At 42.6% G+C, this 21,375-nt stretch overlaps 1 protein-coding gene across 5 annotated transcripts in view; it reads right to left on the reverse strand.

Annotated features, from left to right (window-relative positions):
* Positions 1-21,375, reverse strand: part of BRSK2 (BR serine/threonine kinase 2) — an 830,501-nt gene that overhangs the window by 75,703 nt on the left and 733,423 nt on the right. For 3 of the 5 annotated variants that reach the window (XM_029582480.1, XM_029582479.1, XM_029582476.1), the window contains exon 13: positions 13,264-13,329. The exons of the other annotated variants lie outside the window; for them this stretch is intronic. In XM_029582480.1, the coding sequence (XP_029438340.1) occupies positions 13,264-13,329 (66 nt within the window). The remainder of the gene's footprint in view (positions 1-13,263; positions 13,330-21,375) is intronic. 5 annotated transcript variants of the gene reach the window in all.

Raw genomic sequence — 21,375 nt, forward strand, 5'->3', positions numbered from 1 at the left:
CAGTAAAGGCAAAGCTTGACCATCACCCTCCCAATTCCCAGTTAGCAATCTAGCAACAGAGCTTTAGGAAGCCCTGCCATGTAAGTAAGCGTGCTCTCTGGCGCTTCCTTTTCACATTCCTGCTCAGCTTTGCTTACCAGTACTCACATTAAAAACCTTATGGATGCAACACACATGTTGAAAAGACTCTGGCAGCCACACTATTGTGAGCTGTGGCCACGGGTTCTGCAGTGCAGGCACCCCCCATGGCACGAGAAACCATTCACTTGATCAAGGGGAAATATACCACCTCGAAGATGCCAGGATTTCTATTAACGTAATGCCTGGAGATATCGCAGGGACACTTGTGCGTGCCCCCCGAGACATTGCAATGTGCACAGGATAATTTGTTTAGTGGCCCAGTGCAGGTAACGGGGTCCAACATAAAAAAGGCGCAGAAAATCTAGCCATCAATCCCTTGTAGGGGACAGCGGGAGGAAGGGAGAGAGAATTCTCTCCAATAAAGCCTTAACTCTTTCTGGGCCATGACTCTCCTGCTTTGTGAGCCAAAGGAAAAGACGGCTTCTGAGATCTTTTATCCACAACAAATTTTCAAGACATGTCAGGGTGGGCGTGAAGACAGGGGTGGGTTTTTTGGATCCATGCATTTCTATGGATCACAGATGTGATCCATAGAAATGCATGGATATGTCCCAGAAAATAATACCTTTTTAGATCTGGATGGAACTTGTTACTTGTAACTTATGCAACTGTTTTATGCAAGACTTTCACCTGGCCAATGAAAAGATCTCAGCCTTTAGAACATATGAATTTGCCATACTGGGACAGACCAAGGGTGCATCAAACCCAGCATCCTGTTTCCAACAGTGGCCAATCCAGATCACAGTACCTGGTAAGATCCCAAACTGTGAACAAACCCCATGCTACTAATGCCAGTAATAAGTACTGGCTATTCTCTAAGTCAACCTGGCTAACAGTTCATGGACTTCTACAAACCTTTTTTAAACACAGCTACACTAACTGCCTTAACCACATCCTCTGGTGATTCCAGAGATTAAATATGCACTGAGTGAAAAATATGTTTTTCCGATTTGTTTTAAATGTGCTACTTGCAAATTTCATGGAGTGCCCCCCTAGTCCTTGTATTATCTGAAAGAGTAAATAACCAATTCACATTTATACACCTCTATCATATCCCCCTCAGCCATCTCTTCTCCAAGCCGACCAGCCCTGACCTCTTTAGCCTTTCCTCACAGGGGACCATCCCATCCCCTTTATCATTTTGATCGCCCTTCACTGTACTTTTTTTAGTGCAACTATATCTTTTTTGTGATGCAGCGACCAGAATTGCAGTTACTGAAGGCACGGGTCTCACCATGGAGTGATATAAAGGTATTGTGACACTTTCTATTTTATTCACCATTCCTTTCCTAACAATTCTTAATGCTGTTTGCCTTCTTGACCGCCACTGCACACCAAGCCGAGGATTTCTATGTATTGTCTACTAAAATGCCCAGATTATTTTCCTGTGGTTAACTCCTAATATGGTATCTAACATTGTGTAAGTACAGTGTGGGTTACTTTTCACTATGTGCATCACCTTGCACTTGTCCACATTAAATTTCATCTGCCATTTGGATGCCCAATCTTCCAGTCTCATAAGGTTCTCCTGCAATTTATCACAATCCACTTGTAATTTAAGAAGTCTGAATAAGTTTGAGTCATCTGCAAATCTGATCACCTCACTCAGTTTCCTTTTTCAGATCATTTGTAAATATATTAAAAAGTACAGGTCCCAGTACAGATCCCTGAGGCAGTCCACTGTTTCCCTTTCTCCACTGAGAAAACTGACCATTTACTACTACTCTCTATTTCCTATCTTTTAACCAGCTTGCAATCCACAAAAGGACAATGCTTCCAGTCCTATGGCTTTTGAATTTTCTTAATAGTCTTTTATGGGGGGACTGTCGAATGTCTTTTATAAATCCAAATAAACTAAATCTACTGGCTCATCTTTATCCACAAATTTAACTCCTTTAGTGTAGCAGATTTGTGAGACAAGACTTCCCTTGGGTAAATCCATGCTGTCTACGTCCCATTAAACCATGTCTATCTAAATATTTTGTGATTTTATTCTTTATAACAGTTTCCATGATTTTTCCGGGCACTGAAGTCAGGCTCACCGGTCTATAGTTTCCCGCTGTGGAGCCCTTTTTAAATATCTGGTAATATAGTACCATTTTTAAATATCGGGGTTACATTGGCCACTCTCCAGTCTTCAGGTTAAATGGATGATTTTAACGATTGGTTACAAATTACCAGTAACTTCCTGAAATTTCATTTTTTAATTATTTCAAAAGCCTGGGGTGTATAGCGATCTGTTACTCATTTTGTCAATCTGTCCTATTACATCTTCCAGTTTCACAATGATTTCAGTTCATCTGAATAATTACCCTTGAAAACAGTTTCTGGAATGGGTATCTCCCTAACATCCTCATTAGGAAACACCGAAGCAAAGAATTCACTTAGTTTCTCCACAATGGCCATATCCTCTATCATCTAATGGTTCAATTGACTCCCTCACAGACTTCTTGCTTCAAATATCATTTTAAAAGTTTTTATTATGAGTTTTGACTCTATGGCCAGTTTCTTTTCAAATTCTCTATTAGCCTGTCTTATCAATGTTTTACATTTAACTTGCCAATGCTAATGCTTTTTTTCTATTTGTCAGATGAATGGCCTTACTTCCACCCTTTCTAATGTGTGGAATACATCTGGACTGCATTTCTAAGATGGAATTTTTAAACAATGTCCATGCCATTTGTACACTCTTAACCTTTGTAGCTGCACCAAATAGTTTTTTTTGCTATCTTTCTCCTTTTATCAAAGTCTTCCTTTTGAAAGTTTAAATGCTAGAGCTGTAGAATTATTTAATGTCCCCCTTCCAGTCATTAAGTCAAATTTGATTGCACTATGATTACTGTTGCCGAGCGGCCCCACCATTGTTAGCTCTCACACCAAATCCTGCATTCCAGTAAGAATTAGATCTAAAATGGCTCCCCTCTTGTTGGACAGCAGAAGGCATGATTACTACCCTTAACCAATATGCCTTGATACTTTTAATGCAACTGCAATTTCGATCCCTGCTTAGGTGGCGGGGGGGGGGGGGGGGGGAAGAGGAATTAGATTCAGACGACAACCAAGAGGGCCCCGACTTCTATGGTCTGGGGTCCTGATCTGCAGACATAAGGGAAAAAGCACAGGATTGCTTCTATGACCAAGTCCATATGCAAAGCACGTCAAGCAGCACTGTCAGAATTTTCAAGAAAGCTCATCACCCAGTACAAAATGTTGCTAGCTGCAATTTTTATGGGTTATCATAAGGCTTGGGGATAAATGCTCAGAGCAGCAGTTACTATCCAAAAGAGAAACATGGGAGTAACTTGAACTGTTACTACCTTAGGAAGCATGCTAGGCAGGCTGGATGGACCATTTGGTCCTTTTCTGCCATCATTTCTATGTTACTATGTTTCCTGAACTGCTCCATGAAGCAGTCATTTGTTCCATCCAGGAACTTAAACTTCCTAGCATGTCCTGTTACATTTACCTAGTTAATATTGGCATAATTGCAATCTCCCATTACTGTGCTGCCAAATTTGTTAGCTTCCCTAATTTCTCTTAGCATTTCATCGTCTCAATTATCATTCTGGTCAGCTGGATGATAGTATATCCCCATTGCTATACTGTTCTCCATCACACATGGGATTTCTACCCATAAAGATTCTACTGTGCTTTTAATTTCCAGCAATCCTTTATCCTGTTGGACTCTATGCTACATTGTTTGGTTATTCCTAGAATAATGCTCATCTTGTACCCTAGCTTACTTTCGTATTGGGAGCAACATTTGGAAATTTTGTAATTTTTCAACAGAAGTCACAGCTTCATTATCAAAGCCTCTGAACCATGTTTGAGAGGATCCAAGCATGTGCCACAATTATGCAGGTGATGCTCTCCACAACTGATGGGAAACACTAATCAGATCAATTCCTTCCGTGCTGGTAATACTGATTAAAAAAGTGATTTCTAGCAACATCTATGCAAAAATCACCTGTACAGCCCTAAGGCCCATGGAAGGTACGATGCTTTGGTTTTTAACAAAAGCACTGTCATGCCATGCCTACTTAAACCCACTCAACTCAAGCCCTACTCCCACCTACAGGAAGGGAATTCTTGTTCTAACGAAATTGTTATTTTCTATACTGTCTCCCTCCTAAAAATAGCCTTTCTGTACCTGCCAGTTTCTTCTTATTCCTTTGGGCTTTCAGCTTCCTTAGATCCTGTCTCGAATGGTACTATATTACCAGAAGCTGCTAGGGTTTTCCTGCAATTCTATTTCCTCTCCCTCCCTCCTCCACTCTTACCCAGCACAGTACCTGCAATGACAGTCCTCTGGCAGAGAGGTATAAATTATATTAAATTTAATTAATTTGTTATCCTAGAGAGCCAGATTAAAGTCAAATGGTTCATTTTCGCCTGGATGCAGGAGACTCCAGGAGTTAGTGACCTGCCCACGTTGACACGCAAAATCAGTGGCAGAGGTGAGTCTTTGAACATATCTCTCAGGCCACGGCTCCTCTTTCATTACAGTCCCATAATCTAAGCACCAGCACACTCCTTGAGACAGCATTAATTCACTCTTCAACTAATCGGTCAGTATCACTTTTGAGGTATAGCTGGGGCTCCTCACAACTACGAAAATGCTATAAATAATCATTTTTTAAAAAGTCCTTTCCTTAATGAATTTCAAATATGTTATTTCAACCCATTTGCGTCTCTGTTACTGTGTTCAATTATGTGCATATATTTTTAAATGTAGATATGTTGCCAAATCTCTTTCTTGACAGCAGTTAGATATTGGTTATGTGAAATAAAAATCACACTGTAAGAGCTGCAAGTCCCTGAAAGTAATGGAAGGCAACAGACACCAAATCTGTAAGTCAAAATGAAACTTGGCAACCAGAGACTACTATATTATCTAAAATCCACCAATGACCTAGTGCATGACTATAAACTCCTACCTGCTTGGGGGTGGCCAGATCCCCATTTCCAATATTACAAACAGTGCTGTTCTTGAGAGGACCTGGGCTCATAAACAAAAAAAGACCTTAAAAACGTCCATACTAGATCAGACCATAGGCTATTCTAGCCCAGCATGTGGTTTTCAAAATGGAAAATAGAAGAATCTTAGAGGAGATGACTAAGAAAAAGGGGATGTGCAAAATAATTCATCCCTGCCATACCCTTCCAGCGTCTGGCAGTCAGTTAGGGACGTCCTGAGTCTGGGCTGGAATCCCAGAGTGTTGTGTTTAATAGCCTATAATTGATCTATCTTCCAGAAATTTGTCTAAGCCTTTTTATTATCCATGTGTATGAACATAACAAACCTTGTATGTGAAAGGACAAACAGCAGGATTCCTTCATCTCCTCGGTATCCTTTCAATATCAACCATTTACCAGAGCAGAAGGCTGATTTGCAATGAAGTTTCTCAAGAGCACAAGGGCATAAGTGTTGGAAGAGGAATAACCAGAACACATGCTAATTAAAACCCATGATAATTCATGGCTTATGTTCCACACATGCTGCTCCCAAAGGTACTTGTTCTATATTACATTTGCATTTATATGCAGACTAACCAAAAGGATCCAGGGCAGCTTACAATGCTGTGATTTTATTTTGGATTTTATGGATGTATTTTTATTGTGTCACATGCTTTACTAGGCGGGTTATGAAGTTTTCATGAATCAAATGAAATAAAGCAGAGCAATACTCAATAGCATACAAAGCAATACTTAAAAAATATTCAACAACTATTCTTAGCCCCCTCCCTTAAGAGAAAAAATTTGGATAAGCCGCCCCCATTTTCTCCTCCCTTCATACAATGCATAAACTATTTATTAAGCATTTCCTATTTCTATTATTTATTTTTTTTTTTTTAATCATCGTGACTAACAAGGAGAACACGTAAAGCAGCTCAGACAGTACAGCAAAATTGGTCCGAAAAGTATGATTCAAATATCTTTTAAAAAGTTATCTGTTCCTTAGGGTGTATGGCACTATATTTTAGGTACTTTTATAGAAGTTTGTTGTGGTTAGTCGGGAGTGGTGATTTAACCAATTGACACTTTAAAAGAAACTGGAGAAATTGCTCAGGACAACAAGGGAACTGTCACATGTTGGTAGCGATCATCTATAGAAATTGCTGGTTTAGCTACATTCACAGCTCCATCATCCACTATTATCTGAAGATCAATCATCCAATCTGCTTTCTGTGCATCAGAAACCAATCAGGTGTTCACCATATGGAATGCGACAGAGAGAGAGAGAGAGAGAAAATGGTGGGCCAGGGGAAAGTGTTTGTTTACCTTGCGGCTTTGCCAAGTTTCACATAAGACACATTTGACTAACATGTAGGAAAATGTACAGCACAGAGGAGCTGTGGGTGTTAACAACACAGGAAGGTGGCAAGGGGGCGGGTCTGGAGGATAACCCTTGGCTTTTAAGTAGGAAATTGAAATTCAGAATCTCTAGGGTTGAATTCTCAGAAATGCTCCCCATGCGACACACAGGACCCCAGAGGCAGGCTGAGCTCCAGATTCTCAGTGTGTGGATGAGACGATGGTGCAGAGAAGAGGGTTTTAGGTTTCTTAGGAACTAGAGAACGTTTTGGGGAAGGGGGGGAGCCTGTTCCTATAGGATGGGCTTCACCTTAACCAGGGAAAGAAGCTCGCTGCTGGGACTAACTTTTCAAAAAGGGGATAGAGTAGCTTTCAAATAGGGGGAAAGCGAATAGTCACTCAGAAGCAGGTAGTTCAGAGGGAGGTACTCTGATACAGAGGCTGAGGTAATGCTTGAAGCAGCCCAGATGGATTTAAATAAAGCAGACACAGGTATGAATGACTCCAATCTGCTTGATTCATCCACTAATAAGCAAGATATGAATACAAATAAAAATAGAAATACAAATTAAAAAAACCCACTATAAAAATGTCTGTATGCAAATGCCAGAAGTCTAAGAAATAAGATTGGAGAGTTAGAATATATGGCACTTAATAAAGATATAGACATAAGCAGCCTCTCAGAGATCAAATTTGTGGGGACTGGATGGTAGTCACCCCAGAGTTCTGAAAGAACTCAAACACGAATTTGCAAACATTTTGCTAGTAATCTGTAACATCATTTAAAACCGCTGGAGGATGGCCAATGTAACATCTATTTTTAAAAAGGGCTCCAGGGATGATCCAGGAAACTATAAGCCAGAGTTGCCTGATGTCAGTGCTGGGCAAAATATTAGAAGTTATTCTTTAAAACAAAATTATTGGCCATATAGACAGACATGACTTAATGGGGAAGAGTCAACATGGTTTTAGCAAAGGGAAGTCTTGCTTTACAAATCAATTCAATTTTTTGAGCTGTAAACAAATATGTGGATAGTGGAGTTAAATTTTCAAAACACATTTGACCAAGTCCCTCATGAGAGATTCCTCAGGAACTTAAAAAGCTATGGTATAGAAGGCAGTGTCCTATTGCAGCTTAATAACTGGTTAAAAGACAGAAAACAGGACTAAATGGCCAATTTTTCAAATAGAGAAAGGTCATTAGCGGCGTACCACAGGACTTGTGCTGTATAGCACATCCATTAATGATCTGGAAAAGGGAGCATCAAGTAAGCTGATGAAATTAGCAGATAACAAAAAATTATTCTAAATTGTTAAAACTGTGGTGGATTGTGAGGAACTGCAGAAAGACCTTGTAAGACTAAGAAAATGAGCATTTAAATGTGGACAAGTGCAAAGTGATGCACATAGGGAAATACAATCTCAACTACAAATACACAATCCTTGGTTCCTTACTGGAATCACTGTCCAAGAAAAGGACCTCAGAGTCCTTGCAGATGTTTAAATCCTCATCTCAGTGTGCGGCGGCAGTCAAAAAAAGCAAATAATGTTAGGAAGGAAATGGAGAAAAAAACAGAATATCATAACGCCTCTGTATCAAGCCATGGTGCCTACACACCTTGTGTATTGTGTGTAGTTCTGGTCACCCCATCTCATAAAAGACATAGCAGAACTGGAAAAGGTTCGTAGAAAAGAGACCAAAATGATAAAGGAGATGGGATGGCTCCCTCATGAAGAGAGGACTCTTTGGGTTGGAAAGAGAAGGCTAAAAGGGGATACGATAGAAGTTTATAAAATCATGAGTTGGGTAGAATGGGTAAATAGGAAATGGCTATTTAACCTTTTAAATAATATTAAAACAAGGGGACATTGCATTAAATTAACAACCGGCAGATTTAAAACAAATCATAGAAAATATATTTTTTACTCAGCACACAATCAAGCTGTGGAATCTGTTACCAAAGGACATAGTCAAGGCAACTACTATAACGAGGTTTGAAAAATGTTTTGACAAGTTCCTGGAGGAAAATGTAATAAAGAATTATTAGCCAGGCAGACTGGGAAAAGCCATCACTTATCCCTGGGAGTGAGCAAGAAATAAATCTACATTCACTGGGTACTTGTGACCCAAACTGGCCAGTGTTGGAGTCCGAAGGCTAGACTTGAAGAGCCATGGTCTGACCCAGCTCGGCATTCTTAGGAGCTCAGTCCAACCAGGGCATAAATCATGGCAGAGAAACTGATGCATGGCCTTCCAAGGTTGAGATGGCAATTCCAATTCTTACGCTGGAGTTTGTGGTAGCAAACTTGAATAAACATGAATTATGTGCGCATGTAAATGGAGTTTAAATTTGCCTTTGATCAATTTGAAAATCTAACTTGCAACCAACACAGTATAAGACTAGTCCACCTCAGTCGCTGTAATAGCAAAGAGATGTTTAGTCATGGTCATTATAAACAGTCTGCATTTTCCTTCTCTTTGAATGCCACCTCCACCACAGTGACTGTATCTGACAGTGACCTCCTGTGGGCCTCCACAATTAATCTGTATACTACTCTTTTTGTACAAACTTAAAAACACCCCACCCTTGCTTTAGAAAACCTCAGAGGGAGTTTTCAATAGATATTACAAGCTGGTCTCACTCAGGGAATGTTAGTACCAGTAAAATTGTTTCACCTTATGAAATGCCATGCAACTGCCTGCATTCTTCCTAGGAGTACCATAACCCCACAGCACTCCCAATTCCCACCTGCTCTAAAAAGCAGGAACTCGAGCAGGAAAATAATTCGCTTGGTTATAGCAAGAGTTTACTGTTCAAATAGAAGTGGCCCCAGATGAGGTTTCCTACAGTACATTCCAGTATCTAGGTGGTCAAACTCAAGGACCACAAAACGGAGCTTTTCTTTAGGATTACCAAATTATGTCTACTGACCATAAATTACAGTTGCAGTATGCAAATAAGTCCAATGAATAGTCAATGCGAATATCCAGAAAAACAAACTTATCGGTAGCCCTCGAAGATTAGTGTTTGAGGTTTCTCTAATTAAGAGATTTTTTTTAAATTTCAATAAAGACAGTGAACTATGAAATGCAATGCAAATAAACACAAATGTAACAGTGTATCAAAAGCTCTCATCACTTCTTAGCATATAAAGGTAAATTAAAAAATAATAAATTATAATGCCACTCTGAAATTTATGTTTCTCCCCAAAAAGCTATGACAACAGGAAGAATCCAAAACTGGAGCTTACCCAATTGTTTCGTCACTTGTCATCCTTCGGGAGAGAGGGAAAGAGGAAAGGAGGAAGAAGCGGCAAGCAGAAAGAAGAGTATAGAAAAGTAGAGTGAGACACTCCATGGACACAACATGGCTTTAAAGGTCCTATCTTGAGCTGAAAGACCACTGCAGGCAGCATGGGTCATCATGGCACCAGATATCTGACATCACAAACATCCATTCAATGGGCAGGATGGAGCTCTGTACCCTGCATGACAGGTCCATGATTCAGATTCAATAAATAGTGAGTTGGATTTTACATTGTGGGGTGTCCGCATTGTAAAAGTAACTAAGGGGTTATTTTCTGCAGTCTGCCACGAACCACCAATCCCTCTTTCGACCTCTGTCTGATGTAAAACGAAATAGGATATCCCCCGCCAAAGATGGCATGTCAGATGTGTTCAATTTATGCCAGGCTCACCACTGAGCTGCCGGTGTGCACGATCATGCGGGAACGTGAGTAATCCTGGTTTGGGCATATCCCAGAACAGAATCCCTCGGGATTTTCCCGTCTGCGCAATTTTCACAATAGTGCAATTATAAAAATGCACAAAAATAGTAGCAAAGATGCCATAAATTATTTGAAAGGGCAATTTTCAAAGGGATTGAACCAGATAGATTGCCCTGGCTAAAAAGTGGCCAGCCACCCCCCAATGTGGCTAAAGACATGAACCATTTTTAGTTGGATTATGGAGAGTCGTTCAGGTCAGAGAAGGAAAACAGCAGGTGTAGATGTGATTTTCAAACTGCATATACTGTCCTCCCCACCCCCCCCACCCCCCCATTGAAGAAATAGCAGGTGGGAATGCATACATACACATATAGTACGCATGTGCTTATAGCTAAAAGATGCGCAAAATGTGCTGCAAGATCTCTCCCAGTCTATAAATCACACCCAACCTGCAGCAAGTGGAGTTCAGTGTTGCTGCAGGAGGACACTAAAGGCTCCATCTTTGTTGCTATGAACATGGCCCTCTGTCGTCCCAAAAGGAGCTGGAGTTCAGGGACTGAGGCTGGGTGTCTAGCACGTGGCCTCAAGGTGCTGCCATGGGGTCATCTTTTCTCAGAATCACAGAACACCACATGATGCAGTGCCTATCGTCATGAGAGAACACCAGTCAGTCAAATCACTTGGCTGTCAAAACATTATGAGCTCTTCATACCTGGGGATGGTGGTGAATCACTCCAATTTTTAAACAGGAAGAGAATAAAGGTTTTGTATTTAGTTTACAGGAGCAGTGAGTGACATTTTACTACGTTTCAGTTTGCAAAATTAGGTACAAGGACGTGAGCACGGTGTCAGTGCGGATCCTTTCCTCGGCACAGGCCTCGTTGGGAAAAGAGCTGACAAAATGCTGTGACCTTGCTACTACCAATGTCTGGCATGGAAACAAGTCTATCTAGCTAGTGTGCTGCCAGTCTAGCTGTCATGGTAGCACTGCCACTCAGTCCAAGGTCTATAATTCACCAGAATGCATTCTGGTCCATGTCATCATGCTTTAATTCTGGGAATCCACAAGGTACTGGAAAGATGGTTAGAGAACCAGGATTGGCCTATACCACCTTGAAAACTTGGGGGACTTGGTTTGCAACGTTGTCCTTCAGGTCTACCAAACATTTGCTGTATGGTTATTTCATGAAATCAAGACCATTTTCATACCGCATGTGGTAGGGCGTCTCCTTCCTGCATTGCATGTGATTTCTAACATGCTCAGACAGTGAAAGAGACATGGGAGGCAGCATTTAATTAAACTGCTTTGTGTTCGGAATAACACTCATACTTTATTGGCTTGATAATTAAAATACTTTGGAAGAGGATGCAATACTTTGAGGCTCATTATATCTATTCCGCATCTTCCCAGTCCTGCCAAACCTTGAAATACAATATGCAAATAAAGGCATCACAGAATTTACCAAGCACTTCGAAGGATAACGTGACAACAGGGGTAAAGGGAGCAAGGCAGAGGTAAAACAAGAAAATAAAAGTGAATCCTAGCAAGAAGGGACCCCCAAACCACAGATATGTGCATCCCCTTACTAATACTGAAGCAGGGAGGGAGCTACGGAGCTGCAGCAGACAGTAAGAGAGTAAGGAAGGAAAACAAAAAGCCAAAATAATAGAGGCAAGAGAGCTGGGATGGAATAGAAAAGGGATAAAAGGAAGGAAAAAAAAGAGAAGGAAGTAATAGGAAGAGAAAAAAAGGGAGAAATAGAATAAGTCAACGTAAGAAAGGCCAAAAGGAAAAGGAAGAAGGAGGAACGAGGAGAGGTTGATATGAGAGGAGAAAGCAAACTCATGGGGAGGAGAAAGCAATGAGCAACAGCTGGAAAAAAGTTAGGGTATGAAAAGGAAGGGCCAGTGGCCTCGGCTACCAAGACAACCATGTGCAACTACAAGGACCCGACTCTTAAAGATGCCGTAATTCCTCTTCTCAAAATGAAAACTGTAAATTAAAAAAAAAAGCAGCCAAAAATGTGGCCAGCACCTGCTCTGCTCAAGCCAGACACATCTGGTTAGCACTCTACAGAAAGACGCGGGGGAGGGGGGTGAGGGTGGGGGGGGGTGCACGAGAGCGCAGGATGAAGGAGAGCGCTTTGGGGCAGGCCTGTTGCAAGTCTTGGGGATGCTGAAGATTCTCCGGCCAGATGGCGCGTTTTCTAGAACCACTAGCGCTCGCTTTCCTTTTAATACCGTGTGCATGTGCACGGCATTAAGGTGTTAGGCAGCATCACAGAAACAGAAGGGAAGATCTGTTATTTCAGCACTGGCTCGGTCTCGTTGCATCTGCTTTATGAGTCCCACAGCAAGAATGAGCACTGTGGCATGTATAAAACAGGCACGCAAGCACTCTGCTTCTCCCCCTCTCACCTCCACTTTTCCTAGCTCTCTCCTTTGGTGCTGGGAAACTCCTCCCCAACTAACCCTCTTGTCCTCAGGACCTGCAGGCTCCCCGGAGACACTCCACCACCTCCTCTACCCTTCTCTCCTCAGTGCTGGGAGACTCACCCAGGCACAGCACTCCCCCCCCTTCTTTTCACCTCTCTCCTGGGACACTCCTCCATTTGTACCCCCTCTCTTGTCAGTACATGAAGACTCACCCGGCAGAGCCCTCCACACACCCCTCCACTTAAACTCCTCTCTTCCGTGCTGAGACTCCCCAGCGGAACCTCTCCGCATATCCTGCTCTCCTTAGTGCCGAGAGTCAACCAGATACCCCCCCCCTCCAGTTCTACCGCTTTCTCTCTCTCTCTTCCCTTAGCACTAGAAATCTCCCTCAGATAAAAGGACTCAACAAGGAAGAAGAGGCAAGCAACTGCTTCCCCTAACCAAACCTTACAGAGGTGAGTCCATCTCGGTGCCTAAAAAATGTGCTTTTATTTGATAAATAAATCTAAATAAAAATTCAGGCCCCATTTCTCCTTACTCCCATCCCGCCACCCTCCCTGCTCTGAAGCAGATAAGTACGGCATCTTTAAGTTCTCAGCGGTGAGGAAGCGGGGAGGGTAGTAGACTTTCAGTGTTCTATACCTTTCTTCTTTGTTGAATTTGGGACTGGCGTCAGAGATATCCAGGCTTTTACTGAACATTGACTTACTATGGGCAGGAAGAGAGTGAGAAAACAAGGGTTACCACTGTGAATAAAGGCACTTTCACACTCAGACTCCCACCCCCCCATCCACCCCAATTCCTCCCCCACCCCCTCCAGCCCCCATCACCCTGTGCGAAGCGTGGCAGATCTTGCCCTGGTGACTCCGGAGGGAACAGCTAACCTCTGTCCTGGGCTCAGAAGCAGGCAGCCCCTGTTAAGTAAATTTGTTTACCTGGATGAAGACTAGACTTTCATCTCAAGGGTGGCTGTCATTACACTTGTACGTAGTTACCTACCCTCGTCACCTCAACACACTTCAATTGCCCCCACCCCCCTGCCAACATGACAATAAGGACTGCATTGTGAAACTACATTGTCTTGTCTGGCACTCTCTTCCTTCCCCAAAGGCCCTTTTCACCAGCGAATACATAGGTGGGAAAGGTATGTTAGGGAGCAAAAGGTCTGGACTTCATGGTACGCAGAATATTTTATCTCATTCTACCTAAGTATGCCCAGGAGGAGGTCATGCAGGAGTCAGACCTCCCATATTGTAGCTGTGCATGCAGAGTAATAAATTACAGGCACTCTAAAAGGGCTTAAGCGAGACCTTCCAACTTCTGCTCATCTCAAGGGGGGGACACTCACATCTCCACATCATTAACCTGCATACATTGGCCTCACTCTGACAAGTATCAGAACGAGCCCATTAACATGACGACATTCTACCTTACCCTGTGAAAAACCTCCTACATTAGTAACTCCAGCTGCATAAGAGGAAGAGAGACCTCAAACCTCAAGGCGTTTCCAGTCCCCCCCCCCCAATATCTAACATTGGAAAATGTAATCTCCGAAAAAACAGATCTAGTTGCAAGTATTAATTCTCACATATATAATGTATTTCTAGAGACATTTGCTAATTTGCGATAAGTAGCATGGAACTAGATACTGTAACCAACGCCGGGCACAAATACAATATAACTGCTGATTCCTGTAATCTCCAAACCATATACTTAACAAAGAGCAATACTTAATCTCATATAAATGTATGTAGTTAGATACAAATGGCAATCATACACAATATATAACTATTAACACTAATTATTGTTATATAAATATAATTGGTTACCAGTAAGTCAGAAAATAAAGCACAGTTGCTTTTAGATCCCTTGGCAACTTATTTCCTCATAAAATTAGCGTTAGTGAAAGGTAGTGAACTGAAGCATCAGAAATAAACAGTAATCCATTAATCCAGTGGACAGGTACAGCACAGACAGCCACAGTGCAAGCGTGCTCTCCCTACACACACACACACACACACACACACACACACACGGTCCTAAGCACAGAAGAGGCACAGCAAAGACATCTCCCCCCCCTCCACTCACATGTAGCCCCATCACAGGACAGGCACAGAGCAGACACAGACACCTACACGCGCTGCCCTACCACAGGACAGGTACAACACGGGCAGCAGCAGCAGCCGCGAGAGCTTCCTTCACACTGCTCTGCTAACATGCTTCCAGGCCGCGAGAGCTTCCTTCACACTGCTCTGCTAACATGCTTCCAGCCCACTCTGCAGCTGCGAGAGCTTCCTTCACACTGCTCTGCTAACATGCTTCCAGCCCACTCTGCAGCCGCGAGAGCTTCCTTCACACTGCTCTGCTAACATGCTTCCAGCCCACTCTGCAGCCGCGAGAGCTTCCTTCACACTGCTCTGCTAACATGCTTCCAGCCCACTCTGCAGCTGCGAGAGCTTCCTTCACACTGCTCTGCTAACATGCTTCCAGCCCACTCTGCAGCCGCGAGAGCTTCCTTCACACTGCTCTGCTAACATGCTTCCAGCCCACTCTGCAGGAATCGCCTTCTTTAGGTTCAGTTTCTAGGCCTGCGCAGTCTCCGGTGCCTCTGCCGAGGCTGCCAAAAATGGTGCCAATTTCTGCTTAAGTTGTACATGTGGCTTTAGTGATGTGGACATCTGACCACTGAAAATTGGTCGGGGATCACCATTTCATTTCACAACAGCCACTAATCCATTTTGAAATGATACTTGAACTGGACTTGATTGCGGCATCACCTTCACTTTCCTGCAGCTAAGGATCCTCTGCACTTACCCATGATTTTTTTTTTTTTAATTTCTCAACTGTTTCTGCCTCCAGCACTTCCACTGTTGGAGTGCTCCATGTACCATCATCCTTTCAGTGAAGAAATATTTCCTTGTGTTCATTCCCAGTGTCCTCCTTTAAGTCTAGAACTTTCTTCCTCTTGTGCATTCTTTATGCTTTTGAGGTATCTGAATGCCTCCATCGTAATCCAGCCTCTCTCTCTTCTCCTTTAGGAGTCCTCAAGTCTTAGCCCATAGGGCTTAGGGTGCAGGCTCTGTACTTTGTTGGTATCCCTCCCCTGGGCTCTGCCTGCTCCATCATACCATTCTGGAGATAAGGGTTCCAGAATGAGATAATATTGCAGAGAAGGCTGATGCCTTTTCCCCCCCAAGTCCAAGATGGTTGTGTAGCTAAAATGCTACTTTTTAGCACAGGATTTCACCTTTGAACTTATTGCCACTCTACGGAAGAGGAGTAGATTATAGAAGGTTTGATATATTAAAATCAAATCAAATCCAAAGCAACAGGCAGTGACAGGTAAAGGGTCATTGATGTTATAGTTGGACCTGTTTTTTTGAAGGGATTTATTTTATTCTTTACTTCCTGGGAAAAGCCTTTGTTGATTATTATTATTATTCTATTTTGTTGCTCTTAATTACAAATCACCAAGTGCTGTCCTATGTACTGATCTTATCTTTGGGGGCTGTGGTTAGAATTTATTAATGTAAAGAATTTTCCATTTGAGCCAATAATCTGTTACCTAATTCAGCAGCTATTTTGGGTTGGGGTCTGAATCTCACTATTTGGCAGCACAAAGCACACTGTCACTCAAGAACACTGCAATACATGACTTTGCCTTCCTGTAAGTGAGAGAGAGAGAGAGTGAGAGAGAGAGAGAGAGAGTGTGTGTGTGTGTGTGTGTGCGCAGTAGTGATGGGTGGAGGTGTTTGCCACAGTAGCCAGAGCCCTATCACTTTATCTATTCAACTTAAAAGCCAATTTGTACAAATCGGGCCTTCAGGATAGAGGCAGCATGGTGTGCTACAGTTAGAACAGCACACAGCTCACAACACAAGCTGAGAGCTCTTTCCAATCCAATTGATATCAAATAAAAGATTCAGGGGCAAGTGCAGAGGTTTCATAATAAGCTGTGTCTGGGTTTAGGTTATGCTGCTTTACAGATGTGCTGTACTCAGGGGTCTGGGCTGGGGGGCAGGGGGGTGAGCATGCTGAACTCAGTAAAGAGTTCAGCATGGCTTTTCGTCTAGGTCTTAGACAGCAAGGGAACTGGTGCTCGCCAAGGGCAGGGAGTGGTGAAGGATGCAATAAAAGGGAGTGTTAAAAATAAAAACACAAACTGGAGTCACAAAAGAGAACTTTTCCATCCTGGGATTCTGGTGACGCCAGCTTTGCTTTTGAAGTCTGATGTCATCAGCAGCTGCTGACAGACTCCAGCTCTAACGTCCAGGTTCCCTCTCTGCTGCTGCCTTGAGAACAGGATATATGAACATCCCGCTATGCTCTTTCTTGTCAGGATGTCTATCAGTCAATCTGCCATCTGCTTGACGATGTAATTCAGGAAGGGGACAATAGAGCATGATTGCATTTAGCCACTTTCGTCCTTGTTAACGGAAGGGTATAAAGTGTGATTTTAAGAAACACAGCAGAGCGAGCCGATTTAACATGGACATCACAAAATTAGCAACAGACAACCCCACAGGTTTCATTTTCACACAGAAAATAACTCTTGGAAGGTCTCTTCCCTCTTATTGTTCACCCTGCCGTACCCCGGCATGCTTAGACGACAGGAGACCTCCCTGGCTATGGGCAGGAGAGGATCCTGCCTTCAAACCCTCAGCAAAACTCTCGCGCCAGCAGAAGTTGCTGCGGTAATGGCAGCCGCTTTCCTTCTATTTCCTGAACTGAAACACGTTACAGACCATGCTCTGCTGGTCCCAGGCAGGAGGCTCAAATTCAAGCCTCCTGTGTTGAAATGCCACTCTAAAATTCACAGGGCCAGCTTACTGGAGTCTTTTCATTACAACCAAACTCTTCACTGCACAGTAAGCAATGGGCGGGCCTCAGTGACCCTCATTCACAAAAAGTCCATGCAGGGCAGAGAGGACTGTGTAAATTAGGGTCTCATGGTTGCGGCCTGCTGCATTTCTTCAACGCAGTCCTCATATAGAAATGATACTGTTCCATTGATGAAAGGGAAGGAAGCCATTTTAATCATTTAAATGGCTGCCTTTTTTTTCCCCCCTTCAGTTAGAGGTAAATCAGATTTTATATCCTTACCATTCTGCAATCTCTTCTCTATTTCAATTCCTGCCCTCCTTTGATATATAGCACCAGCCCATCCCGTGACATCACTTCCTCCAACTTTGCTCATTAGCTGGTCAGAGGCAATCACACCCAGGTTCCTGCATGTTCATGGACTTTCCAGGCATTTGCAGCCTGCACTCTGAATAGCACTGTTCAGAGGAAGTGATGTCACAGGAGGATGTCTGAACAACGCTAAAACAGTTTAAAACAAAAGGAGAGCACAATACATGGGAAATGTGAAAAAAAGAATTAAAAAAAAAAAAGATCTGAAGCCATTGATGCTAGAGGAAATATCAAACCGAAGAAGGCAGTTAAAAGGTACAAAATGTTATGACGCATTTTTTGTTTACCTGTAGGACTAGTTTCACATGGCTCACCTGCAGATTTAGAGGTTACTAATGAAAGTAGTGTGGCTGAGTCCCAGTCGTACCCTAGCCAAACCATGGGATTTAAAATTCCGCAGGTACGACCATCCCTAGACTTGGCTGGCTAACAACTTTTTATCCAGCTAAAAAGTTAGCCAAATAAGTCCGGGGTGAGGCGGGGCTCCTTGGGGAGCAGGGGCTGATTACCCAGCTGCCTGATTCACTTAAGGCTTTTTTCCCCATTCTGTTTCTATGGGAAAATACCTTGATGAATCAAGCCCTAAGTTAGCTGGATAAAGCTTGATTTTCAGCATTATCTGACTTACCCAGCTGGATAACTTTAGGGCTGCCGGAGAGAAGCCAGATTAATTTATCCGGCTAACTTTGAAACAGCTGGGTAAATTCAGCGATGCAGCCACACTGCTGAATATCCCAGCAAGGTTAGTCTTGTAAGTTTATCCGGCTAACTTTGCTGGCTGGCTGGCAGCTGAAAATAAATCTCTTAGCTCTTTATACCATATTGTTAATTAGCTTTAGTTTTTCTACTGCGAGACATTAGATAAAAGCTGTAAGTTTATTGGCCTTGCTTGTTGACACAGCTAATCAATCTTAATACAGATAGAGAGGTGAAATTATCTAATAACCTCCAGAAGGTTTATTTGGACAACTCATCTTTGATTTCACCAGCAAGTCAATTACTGAAACTTGTGTATGGATCTCTTACATTCCCCACTAATATTTGTGTCCTACTTAAATGATCTGTTTTTAACAGTTACTATGTTCTAGGTTACACAATGTTCCTTGTAAAGGCTTTGCCTATATATATCCTTGTTTTAAGTTATCTGTAAACCGGCACGATGTGCAAACGGTTGCCGGTATATAAAATTAAATAAATAAATAAATAAATAAACAGTATATGGTATGTATCATTTCCCTTTATGAGAATGCCAGATCTTTGTATTGCACACTTCATCACGCACAGACATTAATGGGTTTCTCTAAGTCAGTGTCTTGAAGACGGAAGTACCTTGATACTGTTACTGCAACTCCATCATTGCTCTCTGCTTCAATGGAGGGGAAAAGGAGAATTGGATTTGTACAGCAACCAAAAAGGGCCCCAACTTTTACTGTCTGGGGAAACAAGTATGGGGGTTTACTTGCTGATGCGGCGGTTACTACCCTTAACCAACAAGACTGGTACTTTGATGCAACTCAAAACATTGCTCTCTGCTTCAACAGTGAGGAATAACGGGGAACTGGATTCAGACAGCAACCAACGAGGGCACTGACTTTTATGGTGTGGGAAACTGATAAGCATGGGGTAACCTACATGGCACAGCAGATACTACCATAAGCTTACTGGGCAGACTGGATGGACCATTTGGTCCTTTTCTGCTGTCATTTCTATGTTTCTATGTATCTTTCTACTTTCTGAGCTTGTGACAAGCTCTGATTGAGCACGGTTTCTTCAGTGTTCGTCTATAATTATTCCCCTGAAGCAGCTGTAATACAAAACGTCAGCTGATATTGGGGTTCTCTCTTTGAGCTTATTAACAAATCTGAGTTTACACCAGAAGGTATTTCCCGATTTTAGTGCAATGAAATATTTTTTTTAAAAAGTATGGTTTTCCTGCATTATAATGCTTTGCTTTTTCACTTGCACATTTTCATAAGGTTGTTGATAAATAAGACCAGGTGGTGGATCAGGCATCCAAACACCGCCTGGCTTCCTGGCAACTTGTTTTTTTTAAGGAAGTCACCATAGCATTGTGTCGTGTTAAGCCGTTATATTTTTGTTTCACATCTGTTAAGAGATATAGTAGTTCTAGAGAGCTCAGTACGTGTGAGGAAGGGAACAACTACGGACTTCAGGACAGGAATCTGTGCACGTCCTCCTAGGGAGGTAAAGCAAAGCAGCAGCTTTCCATCCCAGTGGTACTTCCACAGTCCTAAAGTTGAGGGCAAGAGGAGCAGGAATATCCCAAGAAATGGAAGAAAGCTTTTGTCCTAGTAGTAGTCAAGAAAGGAAAGGATCCTAACCTTAAAGAATGTACGATTCCAGTTTAGGTGTCCATGAAGGATCTAGAACACTACATAGCAGTCTTCGGTAATTCTACAGAGAGAAAAAGGAGTATACAGGCTTGACTAGTCAGGGAAACCAGGTGTCAGAATGGTACTACACCCATACAATGAGGAGAGCTCTGCCAACGAGATTACTGTAGGGAAGAGGAGTCTGTTTGCAGAAGAGCAAAGCGTATGGGGTAAACCTTACCCCGCCAAAACGTTGTCCTAATAAGGACAGTTTAAAAACAGCAGCAAACTGAATGAGGATAGAACCAGGCATGCCAAAAATGAACACGATGGATTATTTAAATAATACTTTTTATTAGCATTTGGATGCTTGGTCATATCCTGATTCAGTTTGCTAATACACTAATTAGAAGCCTCTCCGGTGATCTGGAGGTCTAGGCAGATTTTGTGTGCGCACCAAAAATACTCTTTACAGAGCCAAGGAAATGGAGGCCCTGAGCAGCTGAGATCATCACTGGGCTTTCAGCGGGCCAGGAAATGGACTATCCGAGTGGACAGTCTGAAAGCCTAAACGGAACTAAACAAGCTTTGAAATGTACATAGCAAGAGGAAGAGGGATCAACGGCAGGATAAATGGCAATGTATGTGATTTTGTCTTGGTTCTCAAGTCCTACTCCCAGCAATGGTTCTCTCCTAGCCCCTGGTTCTCTTTCACTTTGCCAGGCATTCACAGCCCTCTGTTTATTTTATTTATCAGTGCTTACATCCTGCAGCTTCCATGGGATGACTTTCACTGCAGATCACAAATATACATACTACAAACTTGTCCCCCCCCCCACGGATATTTAAATTTCCTAAAGAACCTCCACGGTAGTTTGAAGCCAGAATGCACATGTGCTCAAACTTTAGATAATTAAAACATTTAAGGTAATTGAACTGTGAATATACTGAATGTAACCGAAATTTAATGGATGGTAGCCAGGGTCCAAACCTCGACGGCTGGCGCTGCAGTGGCTCATTTCCAGCTCGTGCCAGTTCAGCTCCTTTTTTTTTTTTGTGTCTAATCCTTCACTGGAACCGTCTAAGCACTAGACAGTTGGATAGTTTTACTGAGGAAGTCTGAGCCCGGGTTCCTCAGGGTTTCAGTTTAGGACTGGCTGTTCCTGGCACATTACTGTAATTGGGCAAGAAGCCAAAATCCTATTAACACACGGACTTGTGTGCTACT

Source organism: Rhinatrema bivittatum, chromosome 17 (genome assembly GCF_901001135.1).
Source record: "Rhinatrema bivittatum chromosome 17, aRhiBiv1.1, whole genome shotgun sequence".
NCBI classification, from domain to species: Eukaryota; Metazoa; Chordata; class Amphibia; order Gymnophiona; family Rhinatrematidae; genus Rhinatrema; species Rhinatrema bivittatum.